The sequence below is a fragment of the Xenopus laevis genome, chromosome 9_10L, assembly GCF_017654675.1.
Source record: "Xenopus laevis strain J_2021 chromosome 9_10L, Xenopus_laevis_v10.1, whole genome shotgun sequence".
Lineage (NCBI taxonomy): Eukaryota > Metazoa > Chordata > Amphibia > Anura > Pipidae > Xenopus > Xenopus laevis.
In genome coordinates this window covers 56568136-56589451 of record NC_054387.1, presented here as the reverse complement: position 1 = coordinate 56589451, position 21316 = coordinate 56568136, and the positions used below count along the sequence as shown (strand labels likewise).

At 43.7% G+C, this 21316-nt stretch overlaps 1 protein-coding gene and 1 pseudogene across 19 annotated transcripts in view; both read right to left on the bottom strand.

Moving 5' to 3' along the window:
- clasp1.L (cytoplasmic linker associated protein 1 L homeolog) overlaps positions 1-13981 on the bottom strand; it is a 98139-nt gene extending 84158 nt beyond the window's left edge. For 11 of the 19 annotated variants that reach the window (XM_041575690.1, XM_041575693.1, XM_041575702.1 and 8 more), the window contains exons 1-2: positions 13783-13960; positions 6023-6501 (exon numbers count right to left, since the gene is read on the bottom strand). In XM_041575690.1, the coding sequence (XP_041431624.1) occupies positions 6023-6217 (195 nt within the window). In that variant the 5' untranslated portion in view covers positions 6218-6501; positions 13783-13960. 19 annotated transcript variants of the gene reach the window in all.
- A 4953-nt stretch (positions 13982-18934) lies between these two features.
- On the bottom strand, positions 18935-21203 carry LOC108701253 (annotated as a pseudogene).
- Positions 21204-21316: the final 113 nt, after the last annotated feature.

Genomic DNA, 21316 nt, shown 5'->3' with positions numbered 1-21316 from the left:
GGAGAACTAAACCCTAAAAATGAATAGGGCTAAAAATGTCATATTTTATATACTGAACTTATTGCACCAGCCTTAAGTTTCAGCTTCTCAATAGCAGCAATGATCCAGGACTTCAAACTTGTCACAGGGAGTCACCATCTTGGAAAGTGTCTGTGACACTCACATGCTCACTGGGCTCTGAACAGCTGTTGAGAAGCTAAGCTTAGGGGTCGTCACAAATTATCAAGCAGAAAACGAGATTGGTCTGTAATATAAAATGATGCTACAGAGCTGTTTATTACATTCTCATGCAAATTGCACTAATTTCTGTGCTACCATATAGTAATTATCTGTATTAATTACTAATCAGCCTTATATTATTCTTTAGTTAAGCTTTAGTTCTCCTTTAAGGTAACGGGAAGAGAAGGTGAATCACTGTTGTTTCACAAGAGCTTGCACTCAATTTTAGGAGGAGACATTCTAAGGGGCAAATTCACTAACCCCCGAAAATTCGCCAGCGATGGCTTCCTTCACAGCGTAACACTTCGCTCACAGTGTAACACTTCGCCAGGCGTAGATTTGCCAGGACAACGCTAATTCACTAAAATTCTAAGTTGTGTCCAGGGCACTGAACGCTGGCAAAGTAGCGCTAGCGTTACTGCGGCAAGCAAAGCAAAATTGCGCTAGCGTTGGCTAAGTTGCATACGGCGGGAAGTTAATGGACGTATATGTTGCAGCCAAAACATTACACAAGCCCGGGAAATAAAAAAAATAAAAAAGTAAGAAGGAAAAGACGCCAGCGTTTTTGGGACTTTTCAACTATTTTTTGAGGAAGTCCTATCTCATTCACTAGCGAAGTTACGCCAGCAAACCATTAGTAAATCAGCGAAGTTCCGAAAATGACATCACGCTGGCGAATTTACACCCGCGTTAGTCAATTCGTGGGGTAAATTTGCCCCTTAGACTGTATTTTAGATCAGTATTGCCCAAGTGACATGGGGAACTGCTGTGGTACTCCCAAGGGATTTTTATTGACCCCAAACCGTATGGCTTCAACCTCCAATTTGGTTGAAGATTATAAATCAAAGAAACAGAAGGAAGGGCGATGGTTACTGGGACGCTGAGGAGCGATTAAGGGCCACAGAGGAAGACAAACCGGAGTCAATTTCAGTTGACTGTGAGTAAACAAGCCAAGTAATAAAGCACACGTGTGAGCTGTAAGGGAAGGGGCATTAGAGGCACAGAGAGGGGTGACACTTGACAGCAAACAGTATTCTAGCATTGTCTCCAAGTGATATATGTTCAGCTGTATTATAAGCCCTTAGTTACTCTTTCACTGTGCACACTGAGGAGCCAATGCAACCCATCACAATTGCACTGATCCCCAGAGATACCATTTACATTTCTATTCAAGTTACTGGGCTTCTTTACAGCCAGGTGGGTTTTGCCTTCACTAGTCCTGTTATATCACAGCACACTCAGAGAATTATGGGATGGAATTTGGCAGAACCTCATATTTAGAGTTTGGGGCCTGGGCATTGCCACAGATTTTTCCAGCTGTGGGGGGGGAAGATAGGGTACAGTACTGGCTTAATGCCCCTGCGGGACTCAGGTTGATTCATTAAGGATTTCAGAAAAACCTTTCCATTAAATATATCTTGAGCTGGTAAATTGCCCCAGAACTGGGATCCATAGAAACTTATGAAACATTGGCTTGAGTCACCAACAGAGACTAGAGAAGCTGTTGGGTTGCCATGTGCAGGGTGTGCAGTTTAGCACCTGTGTTAGTAAATGAGCTCTGTTGAGCAATACCTTAATGAATGCCATTAATCTGCACATGTCAAGCCTGTATCTGTGTGTGGGATTAAAGTACCATTTATTACACGACTATTTACCCTTCTCCTAGAATTACAAAAGTAAGAATACCTCAGTGTTCAGAACAGCAGCAACTGGGTCCTAAGATGGGTTCTAGTTGTAGTTCACTTAAACCCCTGGTTCACAATTCCCCTGGTGAAGGGTTCCTGTATAAAGAGTGCTGGGAATTCAAGCCTGGATAAAATCCTGCCCCCACTACTGGGGAATTCCCAGTGGGTTTCAGGTCTGCAAAGGGGCTGGGCCAGCTCTCTGGGAACAAGGGGCTTCACTGTGCTGCAAGGAAAATACACAACTCAATTCAACGGCCCAAGAACTTGCCTACTGTCCAGAATGTTTGTTTCATGGAAACCACTGGCCCGAGGTACCTAGGGCCAACTGGGCAAGACAGGCCCAGAGCAGCACAGGCACCCAGGTCCCATAAAGCAGCACAGGCACCCAGGTCCGATAAAGCAGCACAGGCACCCAGGTCCAATAAAGCAGCACAGGCACCCAGGCCCAGAGCAGCACAGGCACCCAAATCCAATGAGCCAGCACACTAGCCAAGTGAGTCAATGATCATTCTACCCAGTTTTCAGTTTCAGCCGACCAACTGCAGTACAACTTTATCAGGGATCTACCCCTTGGTTTTACTTCCCCTCTTTACACAAAAGGCTTTTCTCTCTTCCATTCAAACCAAGAACACAACAATTTACACAACTGCATTTGGTCACTTAATGTCAATATAAGAATATATTTATATAATAGATTTACAATATATTTGCCCCAAATTCATGGAAGGGAGCAATGCCACTGACTGATTGACAATCTGCCCAAAGTACCAATGTTATAATCATATTAGTCGGGGTGGGCAGCTGTTTAGGATTTTCACATACATGGGCCAATAGGCTGACAATCTACTTTGGAGGGGCAGGAGGGTTGGCCATAGACAGTATAGTATGAGGGTATAACTTATTGTATGCCCAGAAAATGTCTTATCTATATATTCTGTTCAAGGGAATAGAAATCCAAAAGAAACATTTTCCTAATAATAAAAAAAAAAAAATAAGTCTGCACTACAGGGGTAGTTCATCTTTAAGTTAACTTTTAGTATGTTATAGAATGGCCAATTCTAAGCAACTTTTCAATTGGTCTTCATTCTTTTTTTATAATTATTTGCCTTTTTCTTCTGTTCAGCTTTCTTCTGTTTCAGCACTGACCCCATCTAAAAAGTAAATGTTCTGTAAAGCTACACATTTGTTGTCATTGCCACTTTTTATTACTCAACGTTCTATTCAATCCACCTCCTATTTTGGATCCTAGCAATCATGTCCGGACTGAGAATTAAAATAGGCCCTGGCATTTCAGGTACACAGAGGCCCACACAGAGCCCCAAACAGCCCCCACCAGCCCACTAAATACTGACTTTCTATGGGACCTCATAGCAGCCCCTCTGGCATTTGCCAGAACCCACAGATTGCCAGTCCGGGCCTGCTAGCAACCAGATTTCTGAAACTACAGACTTGAGAGCTGCTTGAAAATAAAAAGTGAAATAACTAAAAAAAAAAAACACACAGATTATAAAAAATTAAAACCAAGTGCAAGTTGTCTCAAAATATAACTCCCTACATCATGCTGAAAGTTAACTCAACCCCTGTTGAGAGACCTGTGAAAAGGCATGCAAAGCTGGCTATTGTTACATGGTTTCAAGCTAGAACCAGCAGAAGGGGACACATTAACAGAGAATAGCATTGTCAGTTACACATAGCAATAAATGCTTTGAGAATGAGGAATTAATGGATATTGGGAAGTTGCTTAGAATTATATTTCCTTTCAAAACACTTCAAGGGTGTAGTTCCATTTTAAAGTTTGCAGGTTGAAATACATTTTAAGAAAAATCCAACCAGCAGCCCCAAACTGTCAGTTCTGCATGCCAGCGCTCACTCATACTGAAAGCTAAAAAATCTAAATAGCAGAAACTCAAGCAGAGTAAGCCATACGCCCATTTTACTGAATAAAGGAAAAGTAAATTCTTCCTATAAATACGGCATATTTTCCCTGTAACACTGGTGTCCACAAGTCCAAACAACAGCAAAACTACTGTGCAACGGGGCAACCATGTCTCATTGTCAGCTATAGGGCACGGCACCACCGATACAGAATCCGACCCCAGGGCAGCCAATCAAGAGGCTTAAGGATCGGTTAGGTAAACTGTGTTTACATTTTCACTTCCACCCAGGACCACTACACACTTACCTTTCAAGGTGGCCATAGACGTAACAATTGCGATCTTTCTTGGAAAAGATCTTTTGTTTCAATATACGTGTGTAGAGCTGAATTGTCAGATATACAGATAGAAACAATAGAATTCTACCCGCATCTGACGATTCAGCACTAACAATCATGGCCGACGTTTGGGCACCCGATGCAAGTAAATGTTCTGTAAAGCTACACATTTGTTGTCATTGCCACTTTTTATTACTCAACGTTCTATTCAGTCCACCTCCTATTTTGGATCCTAGCAATCATGTTCGGACTGAGAATTAAAATAGGCCCTGGCATTTCAGGTACACAGAGGCCCACACAGAGCCCCAAACAGCCCCCACCAGCCCACTAAATACTGACTTTCTATGGGACCTCATAGCAGCCCCTCTGGCATTTGCCAGAACCCACAGATTGCCAGTCCGGGCCTGCTAGCAACCAGATTTCTGAAACTACAGACTTGAGAGCTGCTTGAAAATAAAAAGTGAAATAACTAAAAAAAAAACACAGATTATAAAAAATTAAAACCAAGTGCAAGTTGTCTCAAAATATAACTCCCTACATCATGCTGAAAGTTAACTCAACCCCTGTTGAGAGACCTGTGAAAAGGCATGCAAAGCTGGCTATTGTTACATGGTTTCAAGCTAGAACCAGCAGAAGGGGACACATTAACAGAGAATAGCATTGTCAGTTACACATAGCAATAAATGCTTTGAGAATGAGGAATTAATGGATATTGGGAAGTTGCTTAGAATTATATTTCCTTTCAAAACACTTCAAGGGTGTAGTTCCATTTTAAAGTTTGCAGGTTGAAATACATTTTCAGAAAAATCCAACCAGCAGCCCCAAACTGTCAGTTCTGCATGCCAGCGCTCACTCATACTGAAAGCTAAAAAATCTAAATAGCAGAAACTCAAGCAGAGTAAGCCATACGCCCATTTTACTGAATAAAGGAAAAGTAAATTCTTCCTATAAATACGGCATATTTTCCCTGTAACACTGGTGTCCACAAGTCCAAACAACAGCAAAACTACTGTGCAACGGGGCAACCATGTCTCATTGTCAGCTATAGGGCACGGCACCACCGATACAGAATCCGACCCCAGGGCAGCCAATCAAGAGGCTTAAGGATCGGTTAGGTAAACTGTGTTTACATTTTCACTTCCACCCAGGACCACTACACACTTACCTTTCAAGGTGGCCATAGACGTAACAATTGCGATCTTTCTTGGAAAAGATCTTTTGTTTCAATATACGTGTGTAGAGCTGAATTGTCAGATATACAGATAGAAACAATAGAATTCTACCCGCATCTGACGATTCAGCACTAACAATCATGGCCGACGTTTGGGCACCCGATGCAAATTTTCCGTCCAGCCCGATCGATGAGCCGACCAATATCCAAGTCTTCTGCCGATATCGGTTACACTCACAGAATATCATATGAAAATTTGTTTTGTACGATATCTGTGCGTCTATGGCCACCTTCACATGTCAGGCCAGGGGGGGGGATTCAAGATGATGTTCGTTTGGGCAGAGTTAATTAAGGGGTTAAAAGATGACATATGGGAGGAGCATGAATCCCTGGGAATGGAAAGCAGCATTGGTGTCAATATTTGTTCAGTTAAATAAACTGCCCTTCTCTATGCATTGCTACATCCCAACCCCACAAGGGACAAGAGTCATGAGAGAGATTTATATATTGTTCTGCCATTCACAGCAGCCACACATGCTGCACAACCACCACCACACTGCCTAAAGGAACTGTCAATCAGCAGCAGGCTAAATCTAGAAGAGCTGCAGCCTTTGGGTAGGCTCTTTAGAAAGCCAGGGCTTCCAGTGATACATTTAGTCACCTTCATGTTGGGCTGAGCAGCATAAAGCTATCAGAAGACATTTGTAATGGGCATAAAAGGCATGTCGGGCTTACCTTATAATTACTAGAATTCACCCAGGAAGTGGCAAGTCCATCGACCATTCTGTCGAGCAGAGTCTGGTCCTGTTCCAGGTCTATGGACTTCTGTCTATCCAACAAGTATTCTATCAAGTCGGGTCCAACCTGGAGCCTCTTGCCCACATCTTTCTGCTGTATCTGCCCCAGCCAGTAGTCCATTCCCTGTTCCATAGCTAGGGAGTGGGCCAGCACCGACTAGGAAAGGAGGCAATGTAGAGGGCAGAAGGTCACCAATCTTTCAAGTGAATGCACCAACGTGGTCTTCTCTTGTTGCCAAAAAGCTGAAGAGGGTTCGGCCTTCAAAGATGCAATCCTGGGAATGAGAACAATCCAGCATGTGTCTGCAGAGCAGCTGCTCGGATATAAAAAGGCTGATTTAAACGTGCAGCAAGCAGGGCAAGAGGCACTGTAATGTTAAGTCGCCGGTCCAGAGGTACATAGTTCTGCAGGACGCCCTGAAAGAAAGAAGGACAGTTAGGAAGGCTGGGGTGGGCTGAAAGAAGAGAGAAGGGCAGTTAGGTCTCATGTATTTGAGCTTTATATAAAGTCAATTTCCCTTGCTTGGCCATGGCTCACTTCGTTTTGGAGTAACCGAGCTGCAGGCCTCTCCTGCCATTAGTGCTGAAAATAAGGCTTCTATAAAGATGGAAGTTATTTAATGATTCAACCACCTGTACAAAACTCAATACAAAACAATACACAGAGGGTTGATTTGCTGTTGTTGGGAACAAGGAGCATTTGTAGGTAAATACAGGAAGAATTAGGAAACCCTCACGATCGGAGATCCTATCTAATGTGCATTTGCCCTTATACAAGAATGGAATAAATTATTAGCAACGGGTATTTAATGCATTGCTTTATTTGTCTTACCCTCTGTCTCCGTACTAGTCCGCTATACATGACTGCATACAACTTTTAGTGCATCATAAGAGAATAATAAATTAGCCCCTTACAGAAGCTACAAAAATGTAAAAAGGTGAACTGGACACCAGCCGTCTGTGCCCCTGCACAAAGCTCCATTCCGGATTTACGATAATATAATATAATGGTGGGAATGCATCCGATCGGAGGGTGAATTCATCTCACACCCAGATGGGAGACTCCCTAAGCGTGAACGTGCTAATAAAGAACAAAGGCAGCCAGTGAGGGAAGCGCCCGGGGAGGGGCAGACCCTCGCTCTAGCACACGATCTGGCTTATTTATATGCGCCAACCAGCCAGCCCCGATGATGCAGGGAAAATCTCCCACTGACCCTCACTGCACTGCCAGCCAATCCCCTGCTCTCTCTCATAACACCAGCTTCTTTCATAGAAAGTGCAGCAAGGAAAGTACAGAATAAATGAAAGAAGGTAAAGATGGTGTGAAAAACAGTTTCACTAGCAGTCATGGAGCGGGAAGAAATTTTGGGTACCTGGAGTCGGAGATGCCAAAAATACACAGACTCCAACTCCTAATAACTTTAAATACAAGCACTGCAAATAATCAAATCAGATTTAACAGCTTCAATGAAGGAGGATATAGAAAAGTAATTCTATTTCTGAGAACAATAATTAAGTTAAAGCTGTCCATACAAGGAGAGATCCGCTCATTTGGCGATGATGCAAAATGAGCGAAACTCTCAGGATATACACACATTGAAGTGGGCGATATCGGGCTGATCCGATCGCAGGCCCTAGGATCATAATGCTGCCAATACGGGCAGTCAGATTGCGGGACCACATCTATGAACAGATGCGCCCATGATTCGACAGGATTTTTAACCCTGCCCGATCAACATCTGCCCGACTTTCCACCAGATACTGATCGTGGAAGCCCGTCGGAGGGCCCCATGCACGGGCCAATAAGCTGCCGACTAGGTCTGTCAGCAGCTTTTATCAGCCAATGTATGGCCACCTTAAGTTTAAGTTGTTTTAGGTTTTCCAATTGTTTTTAGTTTATGTAGCTTAACTTTAACTTGTATTTTTGAGCTTTGGCAGTGATAAAATGCCTTGTATGTTGTGTACTTAAAGGACAAGGAAATCCTGTGAAACAGAAGTTTCCTTTATGTTATACAATACTCATAGCTGAACCTGATCGCTATATTATATTTTCATAATTGTTTCATTTTCACCCGGTGCAGCCTCTGATATTATCACCTATAAAAGTTCAGTCGCAGCCGCCATAATCAACATGGCCGCGCCAAATGCTTTGTGCATGCGTAACATTTCCCTAACCCAACTTCTAACGCTGTTGTAAGCTTTAGCACACAACCTTCAGCACAGGTGGGCTCAGAGGAGGAGAAAGTGTTCAGTTCTGGACGATCTGCGAGTTTAATTGCCCTGGTTCGTTTATGAATCACCATAGCAAGGTTGTAGTCAGTTGCTATTGGTGCACGCACACTAAAGGGAGGGCTTTGCGGAGTCCGTGTATGGGAGCGTTCCGTGTCTATTCTTACACTATGCAAACTCAAGAGTCTTGGTCTTAGTTAAGGAGAGGAGAATCATGGGTGTTTTTGGGGTTTTTTTTTTTTATTAAAGTCAGCAGTTTTTTGTACTTTGCGGAGATGAAGTGGGAAAAGGACTTGATACAGAGGCGAGTTAATAGTACTGATGGCAACACTGAAGGTATGCCTCTTAATGGAGGTTCTCTCTTTATAAGACTTTCCTTGTCCTTTAACTTCTTTCAAGCCACATGGAAGATACAAGAGTATATTAAAGGAAGAGTAACAACAAAAAATGTAAGCGTTTAAAAGTAATTACTGTAGCATATAATATACTGCTAGCATGCACTGGGAAAGCTGTGTGTTTATACAGGTTACATATCAAATAAAACACCATTGTACTGGACCTCGTCACTGAGGAAGGGCCATGCGGTCCCGAAACGTTTGAACATTGAAGTGTTGTGAGCACCATGGAATAAAGTTTGGGATTCACCCGTGTGTAGCAGACAAGGTATTGGCTTTCCATTTATTTTAGACTATTTCACTGGCGAGTGGCTAGGCCAGAGCCTCTACCCATTCCCCTATCTGGACTTTATTGAAGGATTTATGTACCAACTCCACAGCCCTGGTCACTAGCACATGGGGTATAATGAAAGAGTTGGCCCCTGCCTTGTTACACACAGCAGGCAACCAGACGTTATTCTGTTCTGTTGGGCACTTGAACAATCTGTGTGGCCCTGGGGATAAATTTAAGAATTGTGTGTAAGCCTGACAACCATAATAGTGGGTAAGTAATCCTGCACATATTTCCTATGGCCGGGTAAGTACCCCTGCTTCTTTACCTTTGGAGGTTAATGCTACTGGACTACAACTGCCAGAATTCTCCAGCACATTAATAAGGTAAAAGCATTTTGGGAGATAAAAAGTCCAGGAAGAGTGACAAGAAGAAGCCAACATGCTTCCTCTGTACTGAGCGGATATAAATTTAGAAACACAAAACTATGCATTTAGCAGGGATATCCACTCAGCGTGTCTGCAAGCAGGTTGATGTTGTGCCTGTCAGGGCAGAAGAACAGCTGAGCAGATGGGAGTGCATGGGATTCTCTCTGCCTGCAGGGAAATAGCTGGTGGAGTGAAGCCGAGTTTGCACCTCATGTGCACTCAACCTAAGTGGGGCAGGGGCTGATGGGAATTTGATAGGGTCCTAACATTGTTAGCCCTACTGGAGCAGGGACTGATGGATACTCGCTTTACAGTGCTACAAGATATATATTGGTGCTCGTTACAAGATAATAAGAAATAAACTTGGACTTGGGGCTGCTCTATGAAATATTACAGAGATTCACTATTGGATTCACTACAGGCAACACGTTTCCAGCACCTGCCCATCATCTTAACCTCATGCCCCCACACACAGCAACAAAGTCAGATCGTCTGACAAAGTAAAAACTTAAGTTAAAATTAATTTCCCAGTGTGAGAGAGAGAGGAAGTGGTGGAGCCTGGGGGGAGCACAGGGTGAAAGTGCAACAAGACAACAGGCCAATAATTATAGAATCCTCTTGTCCATTAGTAAATAGCGGGGACTGAAAGCATCTTAGGGTCACAGAAGGTTAAGAGTCTGCCCCACACTGATGCCTCCGGTTAACAACTCTGCACTGTATGATCAGCTGCAAAGCAGGAATGTTCTCGTGTGGAGAGGCTATTGTGCTGGGAAGCTGCAAACAACTCCCCTTATGCTTCATATATAATGACAGGCTCCTTTCACTTTCAGCTATGACAAAGGCTGTAAAGAACCCTATCAGTCCTCATAGTGGAGCTTAGTCTCACAGCTAAGCATTGTGGGGCATTGTTATTTAAAAAAGTAGAACTGTCCAATCGAGAGCCCTGCAGCCATGGTGTCACTGCAACTGTCAGCTTTGTGCCATCAGCTGTTGGTGGCTGATCAGAGCAACAAATTAAATAGCTGCATCTTGCTCTACTCTGCCTATCCCACAGTCCCTTCTCAGAAACTATTATCCCCACTTCTATTATAATCATCATCTCTCTCTTCTATACCCGTTATCCCATAGTCACAGTCCAGTTATAGAGACTATTATCCAACTGCTACTATAAGCACCATCTCTCTATACTATACCTGTTATCCCATAGTCACAGTCCCTTCCCAGAGAATATTATCCCACCGCTACTATAGGCACCATCTCTCCCTACTATACCTGATATGCCACAGCCACAGTTCCTTCCAAGAGACTATTATCCCCACTGTTACTATAGGCACCATCTCTCCCTACTATACCTGATATCCCACAGCCACAGTCCCTTCCCAGAAACTATTATCCCAACTTCTATTATAGGCACCATCTCTCCCCACTATACCTGCTATCCCACAGCCACAGTCCCTTCCCATAGACTATTATTCCACTGCTACTATAGGCACCATCACTCCCTACTATACCTGCTATCCACAGCCGCAGGCCCTTACCAGAGCTACTATCTGCATCACTTCTTCCTACTATACCTGCTATCCCAAAGCCACAGTCCCTTTCAAATGTGCTATTATCCCCACTGCTACTATAGGCACCATCTCTCCCTACTATACCTGCTATGCCACAGCCCCTTAACAGAAACTATTATTCCCATTGCTACTACATCATCTCTTCCTACTATACCTGCTATCCCACAGCCACAGTCCCTTCCCAGAAACTATTATTCCCATTGCTAATATAGGCACCATCTCTCCCTACTATACCTGCTATCCCACATCCACAGTCCCATCTAAAGGTGACCATACACGGGCCGATAAAAGCTGCCGACAGTCCGTGTCGGCAGCTTATTGGCCCATGTATGGGGCCCCCCCGACGGGCTTCACCGATCGAGATCTGGCCGAAAGTCGGCCAGATCTCGATCGGATGGGACAAAAAATACCGTCGGATCGCGGCCGCATCTATTCGTTGATGCGGTCCCGCGATTCGACCGCCCGTTAGGCATCGTTAGGATCCGATCGTTGGGCCCTAGGGTCCACGATCGGATCAGCCCGATATCGCCCACCTCAAGGTGGGCATTTCGGAGGGAGATCCGCTCGTTTGGCGACATCGCCAAACGAGCGGATCTCTCCATGTGTGGCCACCTTAAGTAAATTCACCCCCAATGGATCCTGTTACAGAGCAGCAAACAAACCCAGACACTGAAACCAGAATGGGATAATGATGGGGACTCCCCACAAAAAACTAGATAAATGACCTGGGCCCCAAAACTGCACATAGTTCTAGAAGATCTCTGATATCTAGATGAGGAGGAAGCGGACACGTCTGGGCACTCTCCCAGTTCTAAAGACAGCAGCCAGAAGCCAAGTGTATGACATCAGCCCGACCAATCAATACAAGCGCAGGCAGACAGCAGCAAGACTGCGCTATGGGATATTACACTCTATTATTATAAGGAGAAAACCCTGAGGTTTGCCAATCCCTAAATTCCATTACCCTCTGTCACTCTCTGTACAGCAGGTTGGATGCTCCTGAATAATTCCTGTTAAATGTGGTGTACAATGCCTTGCAGGAACCTCTGGAAGCAAAATCGCAAGTTTAAATGATAGTGTAGCCCCCCAACCCCCCCCCCCCCAGGGACTTGAGGAGGGTGACATGAGAGAAGCGCAAAACTTTAAACCTCAGCTCAATTCCCATCTGGATTCAGCATTACCAATGGGGTTGTACATAAGACACAGGGCAGTTTTTCTTCCATGTTTCCTTTTTAACTAGGAAAAATACTGAAAGGGTTAAGCATTTCTAAGCACTCTGATAGGGAGGGAGTTGTCCTAATGTCGCTACACATAAATGGATAAATAATTGATGTCAATATTTAAAAGGGCTACATGGAGCATGACCGCAGCATGGAAGGATGGGGCAGGGAGAATGTAGCCCAATAAAATGAACATTATGAATTATTAGGAATGGGCTGGCACTTACAGAATCTGTCAGCAAGTTCTAATCATATACAGCCAGGCGTCAGGAAGGAGCACCCCAGTGCCGATGTTCAGAACCATTAACAGAATAAGCCACTAACCAATGTTACACACCTCAGTAAGGCTGCAGCCTTGTATCATTCAAACAGCAATGTACAAGCACCCAGTGCTGCAGGGGGGAGACACTAATGTGCAACAGAACAGCACCCGTAAAACTAAAAAGCACAATACGCACATGTAATGAAATGTTTCTGACACAAGTGGTGCAGTGACTGCACACGTGTACCCCTAGGCCTCAATACAGATGTAGCTGCCCCCCAGCAATGCAGTTCATGCAATTCTACTCACCCTGGGTGTTGGTGCAGCACAGCAGTGCAGGAATTGCTTCACACGCCCCATGTTGTTGCAGGTAATGCACAACTGAACACACACCAATGTAGAAAATACACACGTGCCTGTGAGGCAGTTACTGACACATACAGAGCTGCGGGTATCAGCGCATGTACAGCCCTCGCTGGGGCAATAATTATAATTATAATAATAATAATAATAAACACACAGAGCAAGTGGCACAGGATAGTAGTGAGTGTGTGACACACACATTGATACAACAACAAATGAATACATGTATCGAGATACATGTATAATGCAACTTACCCTGTGAGGCACCATAATAAACCCACCTCACCCGCACTGGGGGTTAGTACAAGTACGACATTACCAGACACCCAACACCCCCAATCACCCACCCACTGCCCAAACGATGCAAAAAACACAGATGCCTCTGAGCAGGTTAAATGTACACCGAACACCCTTAATGATGTGGTAATACACTTCCCTTGGTGGGACAGGTACAAATAAATAACCCAGGCAGTATAGGGAATAACACAATACCCCCAGGGTATTAGGGAAGATGCGGATAACCCACAGGGTGTGCCCATTTAGCCATCCCACCGATTCCCACAGAACCTTCCAAAAAGGCAAACACCCCCAGTGGGGAAGCTCCTGTATATTATTTAGTTAACACAATGGAAGAAATATCTATGAACCCCCAATTGGGGTTAATAAAGGGGGATAAGAGCCATACAGCCCCAGTAGCGCAGATAATAAGCACATACTGGTAGTGAAGTTAACAGATACCCCAGTGGGGCAGATAATGGGCATAGTATAGAAGGCAGTGGGGCAGACAGTAGTGATAGAGCCAGCTAGTACAGAAGGCAGCCATATATAGGCTAATAGGGGCAGCGGGCTGACAGATGCAGCACCAGGGGGAGGGGGCACCTTGCTCTGCCTGTCACTACTCGAGGCCCGGGGGGAGGCCGCAGTACAAAAGGAGGGCCTATCAGATACGCCCTGGGTACCTGGGGAAAGCTGTGCCGTGTGGGTACCGGTAATGCCGCTTCTTACACTAAGGCTGCCGGCTGTTCCGCCGCTCCAGGCCCCGGTGCATCGCTCCTGTTTCTCCCGTCTGGCTCCGACTCCCCGCCCCGGCTGCTCTTTCTGCTCAAAAGAAGCACCACTGCGCAAACTCGCCAACCCCCACCATAGAGAGCTGTGCCGGCAGGAGAGGGCGGTCACCTGGGAAACTGAGGCCATATTGGCAGAGGCGGAATTCTTTGCTTCGGCCATGTTTGATAAGGGCAACAAGAGCCTGCTTATATTTTAAATGCATGTTTGGCAGCTAAATCTACATATCCCATTATTATTTTAGTAACACAACTGTGTACCCGTGTTATATCTTGGTGTGCATCAGAGCCCCCTCATCAGTCTATTGGTTCCACTGCAAACAGGAGCTGGACTGGACTGCTTTGGACTGGGTCTCAGGGTCCAATGGAGAATCTGGCACCCTGGGCCCACTCTCACACCAGTTAGATACACATAGTTCTGAATGGTATAGCTTCTTAAGGCCCCACAAAGCAAATAAGTGTCAGCTGATGGGAACTGCTTTAAACTGGGGGCCACTAGGGATCCTCTGATGCTTTTACTACACCAATCCAACCCTGGGGAGTAGGGTTGCCACCTTTTCTGGAAAAAAATTCCAGCCTTCCTATATATTTATCAGTATTTTCCCTATTAATAACATTGGGATCTACCATCATTTTTACAGGTCAGGGTGCTACAATACCAGCCAGGTGGCAACCCTACTTGCACCACCAGCACTGCAACATAACAGGCTCGGACTAGCAACCCTACTGGGGAGTAGGATTGCCACCTGGCCGGTATTTTACCGGCCTGGCCGGTAAAAATGATGGTTGATCCCAATGATACTGTATTAATAGGGAAAAAAGATAAATATATAGGAAGGCCAGTATTTTTTTCCAGAAAAGGTGGCAACCCTACTGCAGAGGGATGTATAGACACAGCCTGGGCCATTAGCAAGAGTAAGTAACCAGTTAGGACAATGGCACGTGGAACAATTCTGGGAATTATAGTGCCTGTGTATTCTGGGTGCTCGCGAAAGTGAAGTAAAAATGCACAAAATCACCTCCATTGATTGCTTTAGCAGCACTTGCACCTAGAGTTGCAACCTTTTCTGGAAAAAAATACCGGCCTTTCTATATACTTATCTTTTTCCCTTATTAATAACATTGGGATCAACCATCATTTTTACAGGCCAGGCCGGTAAAGCACCACCAGCACTGCAAAATAACAGGCTTGGACTGGCAATCTGTGGGTTCTGACAAATGCCAGAGGGGCTGCAGTAAGATGCCATAGAAAGTAGGGATGCACTGAATCCACTATTTTGGATTCAGCCGAACCCCCGAATCCTTCATGAAAGATTCGGCCAAATACCGAACCAAACCATATGCAAATTAGGGGTGGCAAGGGGAAAACATTTTTTACTTCCTTGTTTTTTGACAAAAAGTCACGCGATTCCCTCCCCACCGTAATTTGCATATGCAAATTCGGATACGGCTCGAACGGGCAGAAGGAGTGAGCCGAATTCGAATACTTCTGAAAAAGGCTGAATCCTGAACCGAATCCTGCATTAAGTGCATCCCTAATAGAAAATGACTATAAAAGTGGGCTGGTGGGGGCTGTTTGGGCCTAAGTGTACTTGGAATGCCAGGGCCTATTTGGAGTCCCAGTCCAGATCTGCTCCATAATAACATAGAGCCCCCAATATATGGCAGGCACTAACGTAGGGGTTATGGGTTCAGTGTAAACCACACGCTATTGGCTTTCTGATGCTGCTCTCATTGTAACTCTGTAACCTGTATGTATTACCAATTCCCCCGACGTTTCAGAGTAACTTGGTAGCACCCACCTTCCCAAGGGCATTAACCCATCCACTGACGTGCAACATTTATGTCTATACATGCAATGTACGGAGCAGCTACCAGCCAGTAGAAACTAAAGCCTCGGGTGCCATGTGCAAACCAGAAACTGTATGTGGATAAGGGAATTTTGTTAGCTTCATAAATCTGTACATTAAGCGTGTTAACTCTAAAACCTGTTTTATGATTAAATCTTTAAAACGATAAAGTCTTTCATAGTCATGTGGTGCAGTCTGACAAACCAATAGCCCTTTAGATAAAATGAAATTATTTGGTGACCCCTGGTGAAAAGGTGTACAGTGAAACCTCAAATTTACATTATTTTTCTGTGGTCTCACCAATAGATACAATTATTAGATTTCATATTTTCCCAGATTTTACAACAATTTATTCTGGTCTCCTGAAAAATGTAAAATGGGGGTTCTGCTGTATACTGTAATGCTGCTCACTGGGACTGTTGACAGACCCAAAGAACTCCAATGGAAAAGAGGTGTGTTGTACTTTTGGGTCAGATGAAATTTTCTGCCAGACCAAATTCATTCTGCTGAGATCCCAGGGTGGGATTGCCTCGCAAGGGCCCTCACACACCAGGGTGTCATTAGAAAAGATATCACTATCTTACCTACCATCCTTTTATTGTTGTTAGACTGTAACTCCCATATCTGCTGCCAACCACTGACTGTCTCTGCCATAGCGCTTACACACAGTAAATATAAACTAAAGATTACACACAGTAAATATAAAATCTACTTAAATAAGTAGAAAGAAATTATCCCCTAGAATCATGTTGCATTCCACCTGAGTTTGGCTCTTGGATGCACCTGTATCAATACTGCCCAATAAGAAATAGAATGCATTTCATCCTGGTTCCTCTGCAGTAGAACACAAGAAAATTAAGTGCAGGGGAATGCAGGGTGAAACGCCCGTGTGTAAAGGCCCTAAGGGAGCATGGGTCAGTAAATGCAAAATGTTCGATCACAAGTCAGTTTTTTACAATGTCCTGTTGCTGGCCCAATCAGAATGAATGTTATTTGCAGCAGAGGAAGCAATGCTTGGCCCAGAATGAGTACTGATAAACCATTTATATTCAATAACCCTGGGGGAAAAAAAGTGGATTTAGTAATCAACTGCACAGGTACAGTTCCTCTTTAAAAGGATACTATCACTGGAAAATGTGTTTTTTCAAAAAGCATCAGTTAATAGTGCTTCTCCAGCAATATTCTGCACTGAAATCCATTTTTTTAAAAGAACAAACAGATTTTTTTCTTGTTGTAGACATGAGAATAGCACCAAAGCTTTTAGCAATGCAAACTCAACCTAGGATCGTAGTATAATACAATGGGAAGGGGAGAAACAATACCTGTCCCAAAGCAGTTCCATCCTGAAGTGCTGGCTCCTCTACAAAGCTCAGAATCAAGCACAATGCACTAAGATGGCTGCCTCAAAACCAATATTACAGCTTTGTTGGTTCAAGAATAACATTTTAAATGGCAGAGTGAATTATTTGCAATGTAAACAGTGTAATTTAGAAATAAAAAGTAAACCATAAAAATCATGACAGAATTCCTTTAATTTTAGTGACCTCTAGTGGTTATGTCCAAGATACCACTTGTGGGAAGGTGTCAGAACCAGACTAACTATTAATATGTCATTTATTTGCTTTTGTACTAAAATAAAGTATTTGGTTATATCTGCAGATTCTTAACCTGCCGGGCGGTTCTTATTCTATTGTTTGTATGGGGTTCCTGTATAAAGAGACTTCAGCAGCCTTGTGTCTTGATTTAAAGGGGATGTTTCACTTGAAATTAAGATTTAGTATGGTGTACACGGCACACAGGTCTAAGAACTTTCAAATGGTCATTAATTTTAATCTTTCACTAAGTTTTTTTGTTGTTTTAGCTTAACATCACTCAACACTTGGAATTTGGAGGATTATGGAGTTGCTAGGGCTTACCATGGCAACCAGGAAACAGTTATGAAATCAAAATGGCAGATGAATGTTGGAACCCTGAAAAAAAATGAGCTATACAAAATGAAGCCATTCAATCATCTTCTGGTTGCTGGGTTCAGTGAATGACAACCACACAGCATTTTTAGCTACAGTTAAGAAAGAGCCAAAACAGGAAAGCAGATTGTGTAAAAACCATACAAAACATCAGAGGCCAGTGGTTCATTTACTGTATATATATATATATATTGTATATCAATCAATGACTGACACTGCTTAGAGCTATATAGCTTATTATCCACAAATAGCCGCCAAAAGCTTCTTATAAAGGAAGCCCAGGACAGGCTGAATTAGGCCCGCCAGTTGCTGGTGAAGAAGTGCTACACAAAAGGCCACTTCTATTGGTAGGAGATTGAGGGTCTCATTTATAAGTGTGATGTAATTATGGCTGGACAAACTGACACAGCAGCATAGTGAGAGTTGCTCCCTTAGGACTAAAAAAAAAAATCCACACCTTTAAAAAGTAAATGGTCACCCCTTCCAGGCCAAGGAGATCATGGTGTTCTACAGTTACGGATTTGCCATCTTGCCTGCTTTTTGTGGTATCGCCCACTGGTCAGATGTGGGTTATAGTGGAGCAGATCCTTCATCCATGTGCTTTGTCACCGCTTTCTGAGAAAACTCTTGCATGTCACATGCACAGAGCTACAGGGAGACTTACCCATTACTGACAGGATCCTTTAGTGCCACACAAAGGAGCAAGACTGGCTAGGGGAGTTCTTCTGTGGCCTTCAGTTTATAATTTGTGGTGGACATTGCTACTGAAAGCAGTTTTTGGCTCTGTCCCTCCCTGGAAACAATGTAGCAGGAGCCAGTGGATGGGGTCCATTGATTAGTTGCATTCTGCTACATTGTTGCAGGAGCTTGGATTTACATTTTAAATATTGGAATTTCAAAGGAAACATTGTATAAAAACCAAGAATGTGCCAGTGCATTATATTTTTCAAAATATAGAGAAATGTGCTGCAATACAGGGACCATTTTTAAAGTTCGCAATCATTTTAGGCCACTGTGAAAGCGGACAGATTATTCATCATTGACTATATTCATACAGGACATTTCCATGTGTTTCTGGAGCTTTGTTGTTGCTGCTCAAAACACCTGAACATACATTTTCCCAGTTTTAAGTAAAATGACCCAAAACCACATTTTAAATGTAAACTGCAGCAGACAAGGGCACACGGTGTGCAAACAGGTATTTAAAGTTGGTAAATTTGACTGCACAAGTGAAACAGAGTCTTTATTAAAAAAAACGGCACAAGCACTTACACTCCTCACTAATGATGCCCTCAATGTTTGTGCGGGAGCCTCAAGGGACAGTCTCCTTACTACCAAGCTCTCATGCTTCTCATAGTGGGCAATATACTGTGTTGCAGAAGGGGAAATACTCCAGGCAATGCAATCCAATAACCCCAAGAATTTCAGTCCACTGGGTAATGGCACCACTGGTAGGAGGGGCGAAAGGCAGATGTGAGGAACCAGTGCACATATGTGACACATGGGTGTCGTGTCATTGCAGGGGATGGGGAATTTACACAGTTTGTTATTTCTGTTACTTTATCTTTTTATTCTTCTCTGGTTTGGACATCTTCGGCCTCTTTGCAGTTGATGAGACTTTCTGTAGAAACTTGAGCACAATCTCATCATCTTGCTGGGGCAACTTTAGCACAACCTCATCCTCCTCCTGATCATCAATTTGCTCCAGGCGGAGAGATTTCCTCCTTTCCAGCACAGTCGAGGTACAGACGGGGTTGGGATCCTAGGAATTAGAGGCCACAGTGAGCACCAGGCATTTGGGTAAGTATAACAATGTAGTGGCAGATGGATATTTATCTCAGATGAGAGATGGCAGAAAAAAAGAACAGAATATTGTCCTGTGCAAAGATAAAGAGATAGAAGTGTTTGAGGCTGCCACCACCTGTTTCCAAATGCTTGTCACACTAAGATCAGCAGGGCACAACCCCAAGGGGCTGATTTAATAACAAAGGGGATAACAATAACCTGTAATGTTGAAAACAAAGTTCTGATTGGTCACTGTGGGCAACAGCACTGACGATATTTCTTATCTTCAGTCAAGCCACAAGCTATAGATGGCTACTACTGCCACTCCCAGAGCCAGAGCAGATGTGCAAAATGTCTGTTAGAAACTAGTACCTATGGAGCTGCACTACAACTCCCAGCATCCTCCACTAAGGGTATTTTCACAGTCTGGCTCTAGGCTAAACAAGTTTCAGTTATCAAATAATGTATATCCTTTATACACCCCAAAGACAGGGCATTTTTTGGTTACAGTAGATGTACTGTCAAGATCCAAAAACCCAGTCTTACTGGGCACTTACTGAGCACTAATACACCAACAGCCCTAACAATATCAAACAATACTACTGAAGAGGAACTTATTTCCTGCCATGCTTCATTAATGACGACGTATTGTCCAATAAATAAAGAAATGTTTGCTATTGGCTGACGATGCTGGGAGCTAAGTGGCAGCTGGGAGTAGTAAGGCAGATAAAGCACAATCAGGCCAGAGATGACAGTAAGTGAAAGGAGAGGAGGATCTGGTTCCAGGGATCATTTGGTTTGAGGATTACTTTCCTTACCCGACTGCTCACGGAGGTGTTGACATCATATGTCGGCTCTTTTCTCTTCTCTCTCTGTGCTGCCTGTAACGAGACACTCACAGATTCACTGTATGTAACCCCAGCCCAGCAACTACCCCGCCTGTCTGGGGTCCAGCACAGGAAGAGTAAATAGAAATGGGGCATAAAAGGCTAAAACTAAACAGGGCCATAGTCTTTTAATAATTCTGTGTCTGATCTGCATTTCTGATTGGTGCATATGGGAAACTCACTTCATCCAACCAGATAGAATATTACTGATAAATGAATGTGGCACAAGAAGTTGGAGGCACCTGGAGCCTCCTGTTGATTGGCTAATAATCAGGCATGTGACATTGGTGCCTAACAGATCCACAGGTGAAAGAAAGCAAGTGTCACATGAGCACTGGCATAAAGCAAGACCATAATGTAATAGCGAATTTCTCTTGCCCTTCTGCACTGCTAAAATTTGCCCTGGCCTCTAGCTCCAAAGACTCACAAATCCTGGGAAGTCGTAGTTGATTCCTTTCTCTGCCAATCATTTCCTAAATGTATTCTCCTTCGAGATCATTCGATGTGTCATCTCTTTTTCGTGCCTCCTCATTGCGTCTTTGGTTGTACCTCTTTACAGCTGGCTTTGTTGGCTTACGAAACTTGGTAGCGCAGCCAATAAAGAGCCGAGGGTGGACTTTCTCTGGGGGCACAAGTTCCCCTGCACACATTAAAGGCAAAATATACTCAGTCTCATCTGTTGCTCTATTCTGGAGCTTCTGCCCAAGGCAATGCAACCACTACAGACTCCCTTTAAAGGGGCTGTTCACATTTAAATTAACTTTTATTACGATGAGTGATATTCTGAGACAATTTGCAATTGGTTTTCATGTTTTAGCGAATATGAATAAAAGAGAGGCCTGAATAGAAAGATGAGTAATAAAAAGTATTAACAATACATTTGTAACCTTCCAGTGAAATATGTTTTTTAGAAAGAAAGCTGGAAAGAGTCAGAAGAAAA